This window comes from Arachis ipaensis, chromosome B8, assembly GCF_059453495.1.
Source record: "Arachis ipaensis isolate K30076 ecotype BB chromosome B8, ASM5945349v1, whole genome shotgun sequence".
Lineage (NCBI taxonomy): Eukaryota > Viridiplantae > Streptophyta > Magnoliopsida > Fabales > Fabaceae > Arachis > Arachis ipaensis.
Genome location: NC_142443.1, coordinates 131,921,361 through 131,940,266, shown reverse-complemented (window position 1 = coordinate 131,940,266; position 18,906 = coordinate 131,921,361). Strand labels below are relative to the sequence as shown.

General features: G+C 33.6%; 3 protein-coding genes and 1 long non-coding RNA gene across 8 annotated transcripts; all 4 read left to right on the top strand.

The window, feature by feature from the left end:
- Positions 1 to 592: 592 nt before the first annotated feature.
- On the top strand, positions 593 to 3,083 carry LOC148549880 (uncharacterized). 3 transcript variants are annotated; one of them, XR_015896170.1, is made up of 4 exons: positions 593 to 1,632; positions 2,328 to 2,456; positions 2,700 to 2,837; positions 2,933 to 3,083. It is a non-coding gene; the product is annotated as an uncharacterized LOC148549880 (long non-coding RNA). The 3 variants fall into 3 exon arrangements; XR_015896169.1 differs by lacking the exon at positions 2,933 to 3,083 and adding an exon at positions 2,177 to 2,259 and having other exon boundaries at positions 2,360 to 2,456; positions 2,700 to 2,808; XR_015896168.1 differs by lacking the exon at positions 2,933 to 3,083 and adding an exon at positions 2,177 to 2,262 and having other exon boundaries at positions 2,360 to 2,456; positions 2,700 to 2,808.
- A 602-nt stretch (positions 3,084 to 3,685) lies between these two features.
- On the top strand, positions 3,686 to 7,684 carry LOC107611515 (uncharacterized). Of its 3 annotated transcripts, none has more exons than XM_021109883.2 (5): positions 3,686 to 4,131; positions 4,211 to 4,345; positions 4,518 to 4,624; positions 5,242 to 5,930; positions 7,059 to 7,684. In XM_021109883.2, the coding sequence occupies exons 4-5, from the start codon at positions 5,373 to 5,375 to the stop codon at positions 7,542 to 7,544; spliced, it is 1,044 nt and encodes a 347-aa protein (XP_020965542.1). In that variant the 5' UTR covers positions 3,686 to 4,131; positions 4,211 to 4,345; positions 4,518 to 4,624; positions 5,242 to 5,372; the 3' UTR covers positions 7,545 to 7,684. The 3 variants fall into 3 exon arrangements, with proteins under 3 accessions (XP_020965542.1, XP_020965543.1, XP_020965541.1); XM_021109884.2 differs by having other exon boundaries at positions 3,878 to 4,131; positions 5,346 to 5,930; XM_021109882.2 differs by having other exon boundaries at positions 3,878 to 4,131; positions 5,247 to 5,930.
- Positions 7,685 to 13,074: 5,390 nt separating this feature from the next.
- Positions 13,075 to 14,184, top strand: LOC107611517 (uncharacterized). The gene has a single exon (XM_016313432.2). It carries the CDS (start codon positions 13,075 to 13,077, stop codon positions 14,182 to 14,184), a length of 1,110 nt encoding a protein of 369 aa, XP_016168918.1.
- A 132-nt stretch (positions 14,185 to 14,316) lies between these two features.
- LOC107611518 (uncharacterized) lies at positions 14,317 to 15,336 on the top strand. The gene has a single exon (XM_016313433.1). It carries the CDS (start codon positions 14,317 to 14,319, stop codon positions 15,334 to 15,336), a length of 1,020 nt encoding a protein of 339 aa, XP_016168919.1.
- The last annotated feature ends 3,570 nt before the right edge of the window (positions 15,337 to 18,906 follow it).

Genomic DNA, 18,906 nt, shown 5'->3' with positions numbered 1-18,906 from the left:
ACTGAGGAACTGTCAGCCATATCTATAAATCAGAGGCACAGTGCAGAGATTCTGCTCTGATACCAATTTGAAGTGTCTGGATAGAGAAAGTCTAAGGGGCCAGCAATTTTGTTAAAATTTGGCCAGCACTTAACCATCAAAAGTAAAATAAGTAATTTTGCACTATTAGATGTAATCTCCCACCATTAAATACACACATGATGGTTGATTGATGGCTATATATTACAATTTCTGCTGGCCTCCTAGCACTCCTCGTCTGGATCTTATGTGTATTTAAATGTATTGGAAATTATCTCTTTATAGAGGAATTACAGAAATAGAAATAACTAGAAAATGAAAAAAATATTAACCTAAAATAAAAAAAAATTTCTAATTATAAAATTTTTAAAAATAAGCTAAACTAAAACTGAAAAAGATATTATAATTAATTTTATTTACAGAAAATATTCATGAAATAAATTAGGAATATGATTTTGATTTGATTTAGTCAACAATTTTGTATAATATTTTAATTTTTTGTTATTGAATTTGGGGTTAATGAATCTAAAAGGCATGGTCCCATGTTGGATTTTTAATATAGATATAGGGAATTAGATTGGAGTCATATTGGAAACTATTTTGATATGTTCTTCTATATTCTGTATCTCTTTCTTTCATGTTCAGCTAACTATATCCAATTATTTTATTTATTATTTAAAAAAAAATTGAAAAAAAAAAAAAAGAACTACCCTCTTCTGCTGCTGCTGTGCTGCATGTTGTTAATCTCAAGCTCCTTACTTGTTTTGATAATCATGTTTGCTTACTCAACAATTTGTCTATTCTTTCCTCAATTTCATTTTTTGTACGCATGAATCGCGCGGCTCTAGCTCCTAGGGTTCTAAAGTTTCCCTCTTCAGCTAGTTTTAATACATGCATGTAAGGTGTTGATGTGAGCTGTGTTGTAATTATCTCCACATCCATAAATCCTTGTCTTTTTCATGGCATTCTGCTTCTGCCCTAGCTACATTTGATTTTCCATGGAATATAGTATATATTAGCATCTTATATTATTGTGGGAAGGTAGATATTTAAATCTGAAAGGGGATTAAATGTTAATTATTTAAATTTAATTTTGATTTAGGACAGGATACTATGGCCTTGTTTTGTTTGGTTCATGTAGCCATGCAATGTTTAGTAGTTGTTGTTGTAGTGGTGGTGGTTTTTATGGTGACACATAACTACACTTTTGATTAATAATATTGATGGAAGAGGTGAATTTTCTTTCAGATTTCATGCCTTTGAAAATGGATCCTAATTTCAACTCCAGTTTCCTCAATGGATTTAGATTCAGCCAAGTTCCCACTATCCCCAATGTAGAGGAACAGTGCCCTGATCCTGTAAATGGGTTGGAAACCATGAACATGTGCTTCTTTTCTTGGCTGCGTGTTCTGCTTAATATTATATTACTCTAACTTGTCTTTGCTTGCTGCTCTTGCTTATTGCCACGTTGTTTTCTTTTAGATGAGTTATATGAATCTCTGACTTTGTTTTCTCTCTTGTTTGGCTAATGTATTACTTCTACTTTTACTACCAGTTGCAATTGGGCCTCAAACTGATCTGCTAAGGACTCAAATATACTCAAATAGCAATCTAGTGAGTTTCTCATCCTCTTGGTTAGTTTGGTTCATTAAAGGTTATCCTTTGCATTTCACTTGTGTTTTCAGCTGCCTGGATGTTAAGTATATTGGTTAGAAGAACTGGGCCATTTCCAGCAATTTTCTGTCTTAGATAACTGATACTTTTAAAATATATTCTTAGAATTTTATGCTCATTTTTTATTTTTGATATAGGAAGAAGGCAGTGTTTTACAGTGTTATTGAAGTATATTGTGTTTAACTAAGATGTAGAAGACACAAATCAAACTATCAGATTTGTTATTAATTAGATTTGTGTATCTATTTTTTTTTTTTATTTTATTAATGCATAAATCTGACTCTCAATTTGTGTAATAATCCAAAGTAACTTTCATTTATATTTTATAGGAAATCAATACTACTTTATCTATGTATGTATCTGATATGTTTCCTGCAGCCATTTCATAGGGTTATGGTTCCGTGGGAATTTGAAGTTTTAGATCCATTTGGTTTCTCTTGTTAAATTTCAGCACAAATTTTTTTATATATTTGATGTGTCGCAGGAGATATCCAGAAGTTATTTGAACTGATCGTGATTACTTTGATCCTATATTGATTTCATTTCAGAACATTTTGTCCCTTGAGGGTGGTAACTGATTCTTCTGTCTTGTGAAATACATTAGCATGGAAGTCTCATTCTTTTGTTATTTGCAGATAAATACATCCTTCAAATTTTTTTGCTACAGTTTTTAAAGATACAGAAGTAGTTGAACTTTTGCTTCAATTCTGACATCTTGTTTTGTCATCTACAAATATACAACCGTTTTGAACTTGTGGTTACTGGTTAGTGATATTCTTTGCTGAACGAGTAATGATTATTTTTTAATTACTATTTAATTATTATTAACGCAATGGCCTAACTTGTGTTTAGTGATATTGGGCTTTGCTTGGTTGTGGCCTGAGCTGAGAATATGTTAGAACCCCTTTGCATGAACTACATTGTTTTGAGGACAATACTGTTTTCTGGTACAAAGCTTCATTAATGGCTGTTTTGCATGAACTACAACTTATTTGTTTGTGCTGCAGTGGAGCTCAGGATTGATGGCTCCATTAATGGTGAGACAATAGCACATGCTACCATAGGAGAAGTTAGCAGTAGCTTTGCTGATGAAGATAAAATTGCTAGCAGTTCCTTTGATCCAGCTTACAAACAAGATCAAGATGGTAATATAACACAAGATTCTTCTGGAGGGGACACAATCCCCTCAGGAATTCCTGCTGTATCGGTTGTGTCAGCTGATGAGCCATACTTGGGTCAGGAGTTTGATTCAAAATTGTAAGGCAAAGGGCAGAGACAAGGGTCGGTTGCAGGGCCATGATTTTGGTGAGGAAAGTTAGTTCCGGTAAATGGGTTGTCACAAAGTTTGTAAAGGAGCACACACACCCTTTGACACCTGGAAAAGGCAGAAAGGATTGCATTTATGAACAATATCCGGTTAGTTAATGTTCTTCCTTTACTGAAATATGTATATGATAATATGTGAGTTCTTGGTCTATGCCTGATAGAAAGATTGCATCTGGAACAGTGCTATCAACTATCTGCGCAGCCCTCACAAGAGTTTGAATTCAACAGCTAATACTAATGAAGTTCCCATCTTATGCCTTTACACAGTTGATCCAAAATTACTTTTGAGTGAACATTCTCAAATACAAGATTCATTCTTTCTAAAGTACTTCATGTTTTCAGAGTGAAAATATAGTTTCACAAAGATGCAAAAATTAAGAATATATATATATATATATATATATATATATATATATATATACTCACCTTATCCCTGAATTATTAAGATGTTCCAGAGTCATAGTCATATTTGCAGTACTATTAGTAATAAGATAAACTTGTCTTTTATTAAAAAGAAAAAGGAAAAGGCTCTTATAGATGCATTTGTTTTTCTCCGTTAAACCATGTCCTATGAAGAAACTTAAGTGATCTTTTGAATAATCTCTGATACTCGTATTTGGGCTTTCTCCACTTACTTACCTCTGTTTTTTTCTTTTGCAATTTTCAGAATGAACATGATAAAATTCGAGAACTATCTCAGCAATTGGCTATAGAGAAAAAACGGTGTGCAGCTTATAAAAGGCAACTTGAATTGTTATTTGAACACATTGAGGAGCATAATAATAGTCTTTCAAAGAAAATACAGCACATAGTACGCAATGTGAAGGAGATTGAAGCTGAAGAACAACAGCGTCATAGATAGGTTCAACTATTAATTTCTAGTATTTGAGGTATTTCACCGGATGAAACACAATCAATGACCAGTGTTGAAGGTGCTACTAGGAAAAATCATGCAAGAAGTATATTTGCTGACCAAGGCATGGATTGATCATTTTAAATAGTTATTATGAACAACAGGGGCACAGAGCTGAGCTATATGCTGCTCGTGTTGCAAAGTGCTTAGCTGCTCTGGAGGGACGTGATAAGGTTTATGTGGATGACCTGAAAAAAGCTGTAAGGTTTCTTTAAGTGCAAGTTTCGCACATCAATGTTACTTTCTGATAACTTATTTAACATTTCTTTTTTGATACAGGTAGAACTGGTTATTCTTCCCCAGTCAATTGTTAGTGAGAACCCACCAGAGCAGCAAAATCAGCAGCCTCCCCCTCCACCTCCACCTCCCCAAAACCAAGAAGGCGATGAACAGAATGAAGAGGAAGAACAAGAGGTTGAGTAAAGCATCTTTCAAGTCAACAAAACTTTGATTACAATATGTTTTTGAAAGCAATAGATGTTGGCCAGAAAATATATTAGCCATTCCTGTCCAGTGGGTTTCCTAATTCTTTTAGTATCCACCTTGTTGTTCTTATACAATTTTAAATATTTTTCATTCTGCACAGGATGAAAATGATAAAGAGAATGAGCAGCAGCAAGAGCAATTACTTGAAGAGTTTATCTTTGATGCTGAAGATGGCTTGGTAGATGAGATGAATTGTCGGGCAAAAAGGTAATATAAAAATCAGGTGAATTTGTCGGGCGAAAAGGTTTTCAAAAATAAGATTTAAAAAAAGATAAGATAAATTGAATTTTAATATTATATGAAATTTTTTTTAAAAATAAAACTAAATTATATTTTTATATCTTTAATTAATTTATTTATTATATATTTAAAGAACATGCATTAATTTTTTATATATTATAAATTTTAATTTTATTTTTTTTTATAATTTCACATATTTATTTAATTAATTATGAGAACCTCAGCAAGTTAAATTAATAATTTGCGGTTAAACCCATGATCTCATTAAAAAACTGTTAAAATTACTTTGGAAGTGGCGGTAAACTAACATCTTATTTTGACTTTTAAAAGATAATAAGATTAATTAAATATTATTATTATTATTATTATTAAAATAAGATAAGAAATAAGGATAAAAAGATTAACTCAATCATATCTAAACGAAGAACCTAAGATAGCATGTTGAGTTGAATAAATATATAAAATTTCTCAATCTTTTCGGTGTTTTGCTGCTAACAAAGACAGATTTTTCTTTAAATTCATGCTTATTCGCAAACCTTTTATTAAGAGTCAAAACTCAAGATGTTATTGTTCTTTTGAGCTAGACCAGTTCGTTAGCTCTGGGGGTGGCAATCTCATTCTTCCTGCTCTAACCGCTACCAGTCATCAGAACCATCCGGACTAGGAATAATCCATTTTCTTTCTTCAGATCACCTCGTCTCACACATTCACTGTGATGGACTCTTGTGACAAGATGAATGGAGGAGCTGTGAATATTGTTTCTGGTGGTGGTAACAAGAAAGGGAGTGATAATGGCAGCTGCTGCAACTGCCAAAAAAGTCGATGCTTGCAACTTTATTGTGAATGTCTTCGTGCTGGAAATTTGTGCAACAATTCTTGTACTTGCAAAGCGTGCGAGAATAATGAGAATAACAGGGATAAAGTGTATGAGAAGAAAAAAGAAATAGAATTACGTGATCCAGAGGCGTTTCAATCCAAGATTATTATTGGTGGGAACGAAGCAGCAAGGCACAGAAAAGGATGCAACTGCAGGAAATCAAAGTGCAAGAACAAGCACTGCGCTTGCTTCAGTGCTGGAGTTGGCTGCTCTAATCAGTGTAAATGTGACGATTGCATGAATGAGTATGGAATCGTCAACAACCAACAAGTACATGTTTTGACTAATGATAGTAATAATAATGGCAGCAACAACAATGGCAGCAACAACATCACGGTGGATAATGGATCATCTCAATTTCAACATCTATTTCCCGAGAATGATGACTTCTTACAGGTATAATTTCTACTAGTATTGTCCACAACAGTTTAGTGTGTGTTTGGATTAGAGTTGGTTAAACTGAAGTTTGAATGAAAGTGATTTTGTAAAATTGATTTTGGATAGAAGTGAGTTTGTGCCAACATGATTTATGTTTGGCAATTTTATACTAAAATTGATTTTGATAAAATGAAATTGTTTGGATAATATTAATTAAAATCACTTTTAGATAGATAATTAGTTAATTACTAAAAAATTATAATATTAAATTATAATGTTATTTTTTAGTATATTTAATCCTTTTTTATACTTCTTTTAGTATATTTTTTATATAGTATTTTTTATAAAATTCTATTTTAGTTTGTTATAATTTTTTATTATTATAATAAAATTAATATTTATTTATTAAATTAAAAATAATATATAAAATAACATATTTTAGTACTTTTTATGAGTATTTTCAATAATCTTATTTTGTTTACTGTTTTGGGTTCTAACTTTTTACTAATTATGTTTTTATTATTATTTATGATTAATTTTTTATTTAATTTATCATTTTCAATAGGAACAATAATACAGATGATAACAAATTAGAATAATAAACAGTGAATAAGAATTATAATAATAAATTTTACAATGTCAAACAAAAAAATATTTTATAATTTTTTTAGTATTCTCAGTATTCTTTTATTTAGTATTATTTTAGACTGTAAAATTTTATTACTTATAATTCTATTGTTATGTATGATCAGTTTTTTATTTATTTTATTATTTTTAATAAGATTAATAATTGATATTATAACAAAATTGCAATAACAAATTTATTAAAAAATCAAAATATAAAAGAAAATACTAAAAATTGAAAAAAAAAATTAAAATATTTGAAATAACTTGAAACAAAATTTGAAAATTTAAAATCACGTTGAAGTGAACGCAGAAGCAAGAGTTTTTCTTCCAGTAAACATGCTTTTAAGCTGCAAAATCACTTCTGCGTTTAGAGGAAAAAGGTTGCCAAACATAAAAAACAGCATTCAAAGAACTTCAACGCACTTTTATCCTCTCCAACACATTTGTCAAGTACATTACCTAGTTATATTTAATTAAATTGCTTTACCATCAAATTTAATTTTTATATATGTATATCAGAATATGCAGAATTCTGAATCAGATATGGATAGAATTTTTAATGAGGTAGAGCAGGCGGCAGATTATTATTATCATGGTCAGCAAATGTCACTGAGCAGCCACAGCGAGAATGAAATCAACAATAACAACGTGAATTTGCCATCAAATCAGCAAGATAGCCATGTTCCTGCTGCTGTTTGTTATAACTATAATCTTTATGGAAACATTATTCAAAACAATGTTGCTGCACCTAATTATATTCAGCATCTTACCCCAAGGCAGATTTCTCCAGTCGAATACAACAACAACAACACTATTGATGATCTTGATTTGCAGGGACCATCATCATCTTGGTTCTATGGTGAGCCCTCTTCCCTTCCTAGCTTCTTCACTGACACAACAATTCAGGATAGTAATCAGCAGTATAAACCGACAATGAATCAGAGTGCACAGCATCTGACAAACACGCAACCACATAGTCATCCTAATAATAACCGCCTTCCATAATGCGAAACTAGAACAAGGGTATGAGTTTAATTATTATGTGTGGATTTAAATTTGTACATCATGAGTTTAAAGTAATATGTGATCAAGACGACTATTGTTCATTATTTCTTGGTTAATTATTGAGAGTTGAATTTTTTTAATTGGGTTTTAGTTAAAAATTGAGGGTGTGTTTGGTTAAAAATTGAGAGTTGAAAAAGAGAGAAGCGCGTTTGAGTCTTTTGAATGTCTTAGGCTTAGTTTGGTAAAATTTTTACTTTTCAAAAGTAACTTATAAAAGTTAACTTTTAAAAGATGGCTTTATAAAAGTTGTAGCATTTATATTTGGTAAATCAAATTAAAAATAGCTTTCAATAAGCATAAGCAACAACAATTGCATTTGATAAAATAGTTTTTAAAATTTAAAAATACTATAATAGACATAAATACAAGCATTAAATTTAAAAATTAGTTAACATATGAAGTTATATTAGACTTTTAAATTTTAAAAAGTACAAGCCAACTTTAAAAAGCTCCTTGTTAGGTGCTTTCAAAAGCATCCCTAATTTTTAAAAGCTGCAAGCACAAGCACTTGGACTTTTTAATTGATCAAACACAAAATGAGGTGCTTGTACTTTTTAAAAGCACAAACACCTCTCCAAAAAACTTTACTAAACCAAGTCTTAGTTTTATGTTTGGTAACTTTTTTATCCTTTGAATGCAGAAACCCACTGATTATCAAAAGTTACAAATCCTAGTTTTTGCGCTTTCTTATGTTGGACTGAAATTTATTTTTTATATACCAATTATGTTTATGTTTATTATTTTTTTATAATTTTTTTTCAATACTCTTATGCATATTATTTTTTATAAAATTTTTATTATTTTTTTTATTTATGAGTTTTTTACTCTTATTGTTATTTATTTTTGTATGGAATATTTTTTTTGCTTTGTATTATGATTTTGTTAATCTTATCAAAGTATTTAAAAAATTAAAATTTATTTAAATATCTAAAATAAAATTATAAAATAATATAAAATAATTATTTAAATTCATTTTTTTTTATTATTTTTTATTTAAAAGTGATTTTGAATAATGTAATCCAAACAATATTTCGTTTACCAAATATAAACTACGTTAATACCAACTCATTCTTAATCAAAATCAATTATATATAAACTTTTGCCAATGAAGTTAAGATTTTGACATATTTAATAAAAGCAACACCCTGACTATCGATAATATTATCAAAAAGCGATGACATCTTTGTCGATATAACTATTAAAGTACCGACAAGTCTTTCGTCTATTTATTTTGTTCATCTTATATTAAAAAATCGATAATATAGCTGTCAATTTTAATAGTTATATTTTTTTATTATTTTTTTCACTTGAAAATAATAGACAATGCAAATAAACTTTTGCCTATAGTATATAATATGGTGAATGCTACCCAATCCCCTCTAAAATAACATGTAAGTTACCCTTCATTATGTGTCACATTGTAATTGGTCCTTATCTTAACCATAGTTGGGACGTCAACGTCATCGCCATCTACTGCCCTCCCACACAACCTCTCTTCCCAGTATAGCCAGCGCCTCTTTTTGCCATGGATCACTTCTTACCCACATAATTAATGGTTAATTTGGTTATTAAATTTTTTTATTAAAAAAATATATCTTTATTTAATTACGTGATGGAACATATATTTATATGTAAAATATAATTAAATAATAAAGTACGAATAAATTAAAAATTAAAAGAATAAAAATACTATAAAAAATACTTATAAAAAAGTTAGATTTTATCATTTTAAACTTGTGTTATTAATTTTAACAATTTATTTTTTTAAAATAATTTATGTACGATAAAAAATATATTTTTTTCTGATTTTAATTATATTTTTAAGTACTCTAAATAGAGTTATTATATTATATTTTACATATGAATATATGTTCTATCGTGTAATTAAATAAAAATTTGTTTTAATAAAAAAATTTAATAACCAAACTAAACATTACTTAGGTATGTATTTCATATTTATCTCTTAAATATTTATACAATTTATTTTTTAAACTGTTATATTGGTCTCTTCTCTAATATAATACACAAAATAAATTTTTATAAAAATAATTTGTTTAATTATTAATTAAATAATAAAGTACTAATAAATTAAAAATTAAAAATATAAAAATACTATAAAAATACGGTAAAAAAGTTGAATTTTATTATTTTAAATTTCTGTTATTAATTTTAATAATATATTTATTTTTTAAATAATATATGTATGATAAAAAATATGTTTATTTATTTGGAGTACAAATTTTATTATTATATTTGTATGTTCATGATTTTAATTATACTTTTAAATACTTTGAAAAGATTTATTTTATTATATTATATTTTACATATAAATATATGTTCCATCACGTAATTAAATAAGGATATGTTTTTTTAATAAAAAAATTTAATAACCAAATTAACCATTAATTATGTGGGTAAGAAGTGATTCATGGCAAAAAGAGGCGCTGACTATACTGGGAAGAGAGGTTGTGTGGGAGGGTAGTAGATAGCGATGACGTTGGCGCCCCAACTATGGTTAAGATAAAGACCAATTACAATGTGACACATAATAAAGGGTAACTTACATGTTATTTTAGAGGGGGTTGGGTAGCATTCACCATATAATATCTACCATTTATAAAAAGTATCCATATTTTTTATCTACGGTGATTATTTTTCACAATTTCATATGCAAATAGTGTTTTGATACAAACCATACAAAAATGAACTAAAATGATTGCTTATTTACCAAAAGATTTGTACATGGTAAGCAACATCGAAAAATGGAATGTGGTTCTTGTGTTGAATTACATCTACTTTTTTTTTTCCACTGTTCAGGTGTTGGGTTAATACCAGTAGGGTTATGAGCACATCCATGAAGTAGCACAAAAGTTCCTTCGGAGGCTGCCTATAAAAATGGAGTAGCATACAATTAGGCAAAATAGCACTTCCATACAGAATAGAATTGAGCTTAAAAATTAAATGAGAAAATTTGTGTTTCTATTTCTTATTCAAATTTCTATCACTAAATCAATTACTTGACAAACACAATTTTACAGTGCAACAACATATCTTAATCAAAAGAATGATATTGATTATATACTTCAAGTGAAAGTTAAACTTGGAAACAATATATTAATTTTGATAATAAAAGAAGAAAGCATAACAGGCATAAAAAACTAAGATAAATGAGCAAGAAAGGAAAAGATTAACTAGAAATTACAACAAAACACAGTTCTTAATTCTGAATTAGGATATAACCTTAATAACTTCTATCATGCCCTCAAAATCCAAAACCAACTGTCCGGGATCAAATAACGGTACTCAGTTTCTCAAGTTGTAATAGGGTGTCCTATCCTTACAAGCTGCAAAATTGAAGTTACTAGAGAAGGTTCTGAAATCTAAACTGATGTAGATCCAATGGTAACACTAGAGAAGCAACTAGTTTGTTGAAGCAATGGTTTCCCTTAGCCTTAGCAAATTGGAGATTTCAAATTGCACCAAGAATGTTACCACTCTTCAGGGAAGATTACATCAAGTTTGCATCATTCAGATCATTACAAACCACATGTGCCAATTTTAGTGTTTTGTTACTGTGACTATTAGGCCTTTAAGTGTGACTATCTCAATTTTTTGTTACATCAAAGTGAATGTATTTTTCTTTATCAGTTAACTTGTACTGTGCTATTCTGGTTATTACTAGCTCCCTTTTTTAATGTTTCATTAAATCATCAAGACAAGGAGGAATCTGTTTTATCTTGCATTCATTCGCACTAGAAGAAAATACGTTTGGTACAATTGGAAGATGAACATTGATACTTGACTAAAAACTGACAAAGAAAATTCAATAGGACAATAGTATAAGTTCAATATTTGGTGTATTGTACCAAAAGGTTTCATTGCTCTGATTGAGCCTCAGTAGGCTAAGTACTTTCCTGTAAAAATAAAATAAAAAACATCTTGTTCAATATTGCAATAATGCAAGGGCTATCTGTGACTTATACTTAATTGCTTGCAGACTAAAGATGGTTCTCCCACAATTGGTGAAGCTGTATTAAACACCTTTGATCATGATGCTCCTAAAGAAGCATATTGGTATTGGATTGGTTTAGCAGCTCTTATTGGTTTTACAGTTTTGTTCAATTTTCTCTTCACCCTTTCACTAATTTACCTTGATCGTAAGACCTCACACTCTAATTAATCTTAATTTCTATTTAATTACTTCTATCACTTACTCACTAACTAACTATCTATTTTTCAAATCTTTTGTTAGCCATTGAAATTAAACAAAATACTTTTTAATATTAAATGGAATTTTACATAACCTAATCACTAAAATTATAATCATTTAGGCAACTGATTTTTTATTTGCTCTCTTATTAATTCTATTTCTTAGACAATTGATTCTTGCCACGTAATATCATTAGAAAGTAGTTCTTCTACTTTACCTTCACTCATAACGGTATTCTTATATGTGGTGAATAGTAATAAAATTTCAATTCAGAATAATCTTGATGGCAATGTTAAAGAAATTATTGTGTAGATAGTGTTTGCTGTTTTATTGTGTATGATATAGTAAGTGATAATAAAAAATAAATATAAAATGTGTGTCAATGTATATTTTGTTGCTGTTTTTTTTTACTCCTATTAGCTTCCTCCTTTATTGATATCAAGAATTTGTTATAATTAATTATAAAAACAATAGCAAGCTATATAAAAAAATCACATGTGAAAAAAATAAAATTAAAACTGAGATTTCATACCACACACAATATTAAATATAAATTTAATAATAAAATAGAGTGATAAAATGATAAAAAAATGGAAGAAATATATGCAATAGGTGATTCAGATGGAACATTGTTTTAAAATGATAGTGAAGGGTCAATACTTCCAACAGATGGAATATTGCATGAAAATGATGGTGGAAGGCCAGTGCTTCTAACAGATAGAACCTTGCGTGAGAAAATGGTGGTGGAGGGCCAGTATTTTCAGCAGAAATAAAAAACATTTTCACAGAGCCAAAAATGAAAATAAATATTTTTTTATTTTGAAGTCAATTTTTTTAGAGAAGTGATAGAATGATTTATCAAAGAAGAGAAGTCATATATTTCTAATTATTAAAAAAGTTGTGAATTAACTTCTCCAAAGCTTAAAAAAATTTTGGGCAATTTACGCGTCTAAATTGTTTGACCCCAATATTACGCAAATACATTGTTTCCAAATTCAATACGCAAATGCATTGTTTCACTATTTTATGTAAACCGCTACTGGCAGTAGCGGTTTACAGGTGTGCATAAACCGCTACAACCAGCCGCGGTTTATGTGTGTGAGTGTGTGTGTAAACCGCTGCTGCCAGCAGCGGTTTACGTGCGTGTGTGTGAGTGTAAACCGCTACTGGCAGTAGCGCTTTACGTGTGATGGGCTGAATGGGGCTGCCTATATAAACCATAGAGGGGCCAAATGTGGAGAGGTAGAGTGTTATTCACAAATGGAGGGGGAGGATAGTTTTGTGGCTCTGGTTCACTGCTCTGGAAAAATTCAAAAGAGCAAAAGGCATGGTGTAAAATTCACAGATAGAGAACCGCTTAGTGTTTTTATCCGATCGTCGAATACGTTGGCGGAGATTAAGCAAAGCATATTACGAAAGCTCGGTACCTGTGGGACGAAGTGGGTAAAAAAATTATTTTACAAGATTCCCATTGACGTTGTCTCAACTGGTGTGAGATATGAGACCTTCGTGATTGGGTCGGATGAAGACTTGCAGGTCTTGTTTCACTGCAGGCGTAGTTTTCCGGAGGTGAGGATAACTGAGCTGTTTGCGAAGTTGGAAGATGGTGTGGATAGCTCTGGAGCATCGGCACCTAATCCTCAGTCGACCCCAACTGGTGGTGCATCAACATCGATGCCTGTGGTAGCAGTGGCCGTTCCGAATACGGAGCCCGAACGTGTTGGGGCTGTTCATGCATATATTGGTCATGTTGTTCCTGATTTTGAATGCGATGCCGGACCGGATCGAGTTGAGAATGCACTGTTTGACGATGATTTAGATGAGGAGCCTGTCGATATTGGTGGGGATAGTGATGATGATATTCCAAGAGGTGGACGTTCAGCCCATGGAGGTTCCGGTTCTGCATCACAAGAGTACCCTCCCCACCTCTCTTCTTTGAACTTGGAAGTCGTCGGCCAACAGCAGAATGTAGATGCAACATTCGATGGGCAGGGCATGCATGATGGGACACCTATGACTGAATTTCAGATTGGCCAATCTTTCCAGAGTAAAGAGGAAGCCGTGTTGAGTGTAAAAGATTACAGTATTCGGCGTGGAGTTGAGTACAAGGTTATGGAGTCCGACAATCTGAAATACCAAGGGAGATGCAAAGAGTTTGGTAACGGGTGCACGTGGTTGATTCGAATAGTCATGCGGAAAAGGAAGAGCACATGGGAAGTTAGGAGGTACAACGGTCCGCACACGTGTATGGCCACATCGATATCAAGCGACCACAAGCAGCTTGATTATCATGTCATTTGTGCGAGAATCTATCCGTTGGTTCGAGCTGATGCGTCGGTGTCGATCAAGGTGTTGCAAGAGGCAACATAGGCGACTTATGGATTCCGGCCTAGTTATCGGAAGGTGTGGTTGGCGAAGCAGAAGGCAGTAGCGCAAATATATGGCGATTGGGAGGAGTCATATGCTGATCTGCCTCGGTGGATCCTTGGGGTCTCATGCACGATGGAAGGTTCCATTGCTCTACTAAAGACGTCCCCGGTTAGGGTGGGTGACCAAGTTGATGAAGATAGAGTCTACTTTCATCGGATGTTTTGGACATTCCCTCCGTGTATTGAGGCATTCCGCCACTGTAAGCCGCTCGTAAGCATCGATGGAACACACCTCTATGGCAAGTATGGCGGGACATTGTTGTTGGCGATCGCTCAGGATGGTAACTCGAATATTTTGCCTGTTGCGTTTGCACTCGTGGAAGGGGAGAATGCAGAGTCTTGGTCGTACTTTCTTTCGAACCTTAGAAGGCATGTCACTCCACAGGAAGGTATTCTCATGATATCCGATAGACACAACGACATCAAGGCTGCACTAGAGTCTCCCGATAGTGGTTGGCAACCTCCACATGCTTATCGGGCATTTTGTACTCGGCATGTTGATGCAAATTTTGCCCTCACTTTCAAGGGACGGGATGCGAGGAGGTGTCTGGTGAATGCCGTGTATGCGAAGACAGAAGCAAAATTCGACTATTGGTTTGATATAATGAGGACGGAGAACCCGGCCATGTGCGACTGGGCAAACAGAATGGAGTATGAGAGGTGGACACAGCACAAGGATGGGGGGAGAAGATATGGTCACATGACCACCAACATTTCTGAGTGTGTGAACTCTGTCTTGAAGGGCACAAGAAACCTACCGGTGACGTCTCTGGTTAAGTCGACATATCTCCGATTGGCGGAGTTGTTTGTTGTCAGGGGTCAGACGGCAGAGGCACAGTTAGGGTCCGGGCACCGGTTTTCACAGGCAGTAGTTAAGGCCATTGAGCGTAACCTGAAGGATTCGAGGTGCTTCACCGTGACTGTGTTTGATAGACATCACCTTGACTATATAGTGGCTAAGACGACGCCCACCGGCAAATTCTCTTTGGGTAGCTATCGGGTTTCTCTTAGGGATCGCACCTGCGATTGTGGATACTTCCAGGCGCTGGACTATCCCTGTATTAGTCTTCGTGATTTAGTTCGTTTGTATTAGTCTTCGTGATAAAAAGTGTGTCTGTTTGTATGAGTTATGAGTTTTAAGTATTCTTCGACTAAATGTTAATGTTAATATAAGTAGTTATTTATCAGTTTACTAGATATATCGTATTTTATTTCCGTTATAGCTGTACTTTCGTTCAATATAAAGTAAAAACTAACCAAAATAAAATTCATCCAATGACAATCAAAATAAAGTCCATCAACGTTAAAGTAAAGTAGAAACTAACCAAAATTAAAGTCATCCAACGAGAATAAACATAAAGTGCATCGACATAAACATAAAGTAATAACTAGCCAAACTAACTGTCATCCGAAGAGCATACACATAAAGTCCATAACCAGAACATAAATAACATAACGAGAAATGAAAAACAACAACACACGGTCTTAATCATCGCGATCATCCCTAGCTGCATCATGAAAGTCACCAAGGAGATGAGATCCTGTCCCACATCGGGCGGGACGCCTGACTTGAGTCGGTCGGGCCGCCTGCTGTCCAATGTCATCACCTGGATGGTCTAGACCAATCGCGGACTGGGGGGTTCCCCCCATGGTGAACCACGTATCCAACGGGCTACCTGCAGGCACATTCAAATCTACCACATACTCACCCTGATAATCAGCTGGCTGGGAATGCATATCCGTCATGTGTGGCTGGTAAGCTGCGGTCTCCAAATGCACCTCGGGCATCTGCGGCTGGTAAGACTGGCCACCAAACTGCACGTTGGACGTGCCAGCATCATCCCTAATCAAATCAGCAAAATCTGCGTAAAATCGTGGACTCACCAGCTGATTATCTAAATCCATAGTCATCGTCGGCGTCTCAGGCTGCGCATACATGTGAGAGCTGGGCTCTGGCATCGGAGAGTAAGATCTGCTGGTGAATGTCCCCCCTCCAGCCTGAGTCGCTGCGGTCCCACTAAACCCACCACCAAACTGGTAGGATCCGCTGTTCTCCCGCGTCTGGCACTAGACCTACGAACACGGTGATCGACCTCAGCTCTAACCTCTCCGCCTGCATCATCCTCCTGCATCGCATCATGTAACCATCGCCACTCTCTCCCGGTGTCCCTAGTACCAACACGACGGCGTCTCTCCACACGACGGTTATCCGGCATATCAGGTAGCTGTGATCTGCATGGGACCTGGGAGGATCCTCTCTGAAACGCCTCTGGAGGTATCTGGGTGCCTCTGGGATCCGCGAATGCAGCCCCCGGACTAAGGAACCGCTGAGCCTCGCGGAACCACCAATCTAGGTAATCAGCAGATGGGCCAGGATCTGCCACTCGATCAATGGAAATGACTGCATCAACTCGGTTCCCCTAGTGCAAATGCCAGACCTGATTGTAATGGGGGAACCACCTGTCCCCTCCCCTCCCGTCCTTAGCATGCAGCCAGTCTACGTTCAAAGCGTCCTCGGGGATATGCTGTACTCCATCCAGCTGTGGAACAACCCTGTCAACCTGATGCCACTCGATGACCGCAAAGTATATCAAACTGGTCACCGCTCGCCATAGGCGACTATGCTCCTCTGTAAGTATCTCTGGATGGACAACGGCAAGTACATCAAGTGCGGAGTAGGGCTCCCATACAATCTGAAATTTCAAAACTCATCATACATTACAACAACAAGTATATATCTAGTCACGACTAGATAGCAAAGCAAAAATGAAACTCTAACTGCTATAAAACTTACATCACGAGCAGTCAATCGATCCAATGCAAGCCGATACCTTATGACTCTCTGCTCCTTTCCATCGTTAGGAGGTAAGTAGGCAGACCACCTAAATTTAAGTCATATGAGACACAAACTACCATAAAAACGCCAAAGAAATTTGTTAACAGTAAAAAAACATAACGCATACCTAGATGCCAGCGGGAAAGAGAAAGCCTCAAACCCTTCCGGCCTCAAAGATGAAAACCGCCAGAATATCCAACTCTGTAGCAACTGGAGCGGGCCCACAAGATTAGTCACATTTCTGTTCGCTACCCGACACATGCATCGGTACAGCCATGCCAGAGCGGCCGACCCCCAGCTATACCTCCCCATGTCATCAAGGTTTGCCACAAATGGCAACCATCGTATATGTACCTGGTTCGCACTCTTGTCCCCAAATAACTGAGTCGATAACAGCATCATGATGTAGGCCCGTGCGTAGATGCGGACAGTCTCCTCGGTCGCATCTGCTGGTAGCACCCTAAACCTATCGCGAAATCATGTAAAGTGTACTGTCATCTGCTTGACCTTATTCGGTGGAGGCCGCTCACCAAATAGGTCCTCAAACCACTCCCAAGCTGGTCGGCCACCCTCCATGTATGTCTCAAACTCACCAAGGCAACCACTCACAGCCTCCCCATCCACAGGCAGCCCTAGCTGAAATGCCACGTCCTGCAATGTCACTGTGCATTCTCCGAAAGGCAGGTGGAACGTATGCGTCTCAGGACGCCACCTCTCAACGAACGCACTCACCAGTGGCTCATCCAACCAGAACCATTCGCTGTTTAGCCTTGCCAAATGGTACAATCCAGCCCTCTCTAAATACGGGATGATCCTATCATGCTTTTAGTCTTGAGGAATTGGAAATACTTGAAAATTCTATGCAAAATCTTGCTCTAAAATGCATCAACACCACTTTTTGACAAAAGATGCTTTCATGGCTATAATTTTTTATACACTACGAATAATTAATTTCTTTACTGCTATCCTCTGTGTAAAATAAGTATGATAAGATTTTAGAGTTAATTTTTTATGGCTATAATTTAGTTAATTTTTTGTTATAATTTTTTTTAACTTTTATTTTTTAGAGAGTAGTTAAAATTTACAATTTAATTAAAATTTAAAATTTAGAGTTTAAGAATTAACAAATAAGATATATAATTTATAGAACAAAAATAATTTAAAAAAATGTTAATATTGACTATTAGTTAAAAGCAACTATATTACACGTATACCAAAAATCAGTCTCTAATTCTTCACCCGTATATATATATATATTGAAATATAAAATATACATTTAAAATGAATCAAATCTATAAATACATAGCCAACGAACTATAATTCAAATGGCATAGTTTTTTTACTAATTTTATCTTTTATTTTCTTTTTTGTAAGCTCTTTAATTGTAATTTTTAATGAATTTTTTTTTTGTTTATATGAGTTTTTTCCTTCTATTTTTTATTGTACTTTATTTTTGTTTTGCATAAAAAAAATTTATTTTTTGTTTGAGTCTATTAAAATTTGTAGGTAATTCTTGTATATTATATTTATTATTATAATTTTGTTATAATATGAATTATTAATTTCATTAAAAAATAAAATAAATAAAAAATTAATTATAACTAATAATAAAATCATAAGTAATGAAATTTTATAATCCAAAATAGTACTAAATAAAGAAGTATTGAGAGTACTAAAAAAATTATGAGTAATATAATTTAATAAAGTATATTTTGATATATTATTCATATATTATGTTTATTTTTTATATAAAGTATATTTTGTTAATTTTTATATTTTATTTTTAATTTAATAAATAAATATTAATTTTTATTATTATTTAATAAA

Coding starts and splice junctions, on each gene's coding strand:
- LOC107611515 (XM_021109883.2), top strand. CDS start 5,373: ATGGACTCTTGTGACAAGATGAATGGAGGAGCTGTGAATATTGTTTCT. Junction 5,931..7,058: donor AGAATGATGACTTCTTACAG/GTATAATTTCTA, acceptor TATGTATATCAG/AATATGCAGAATTCTGAATC.
- LOC107611517 (XM_016313432.2), top strand. CDS start 13,075: ATGGAGGGGGAGGATAGTTTTGTGGCTCTGGTTCACTGCTCTGGAAAA.
- LOC107611518 (XM_016313433.1), top strand. CDS start 14,317: ATGGAAGGTTCCATTGCTCTACTAAAGACGTCCCCGGTTAGGGTGGGT.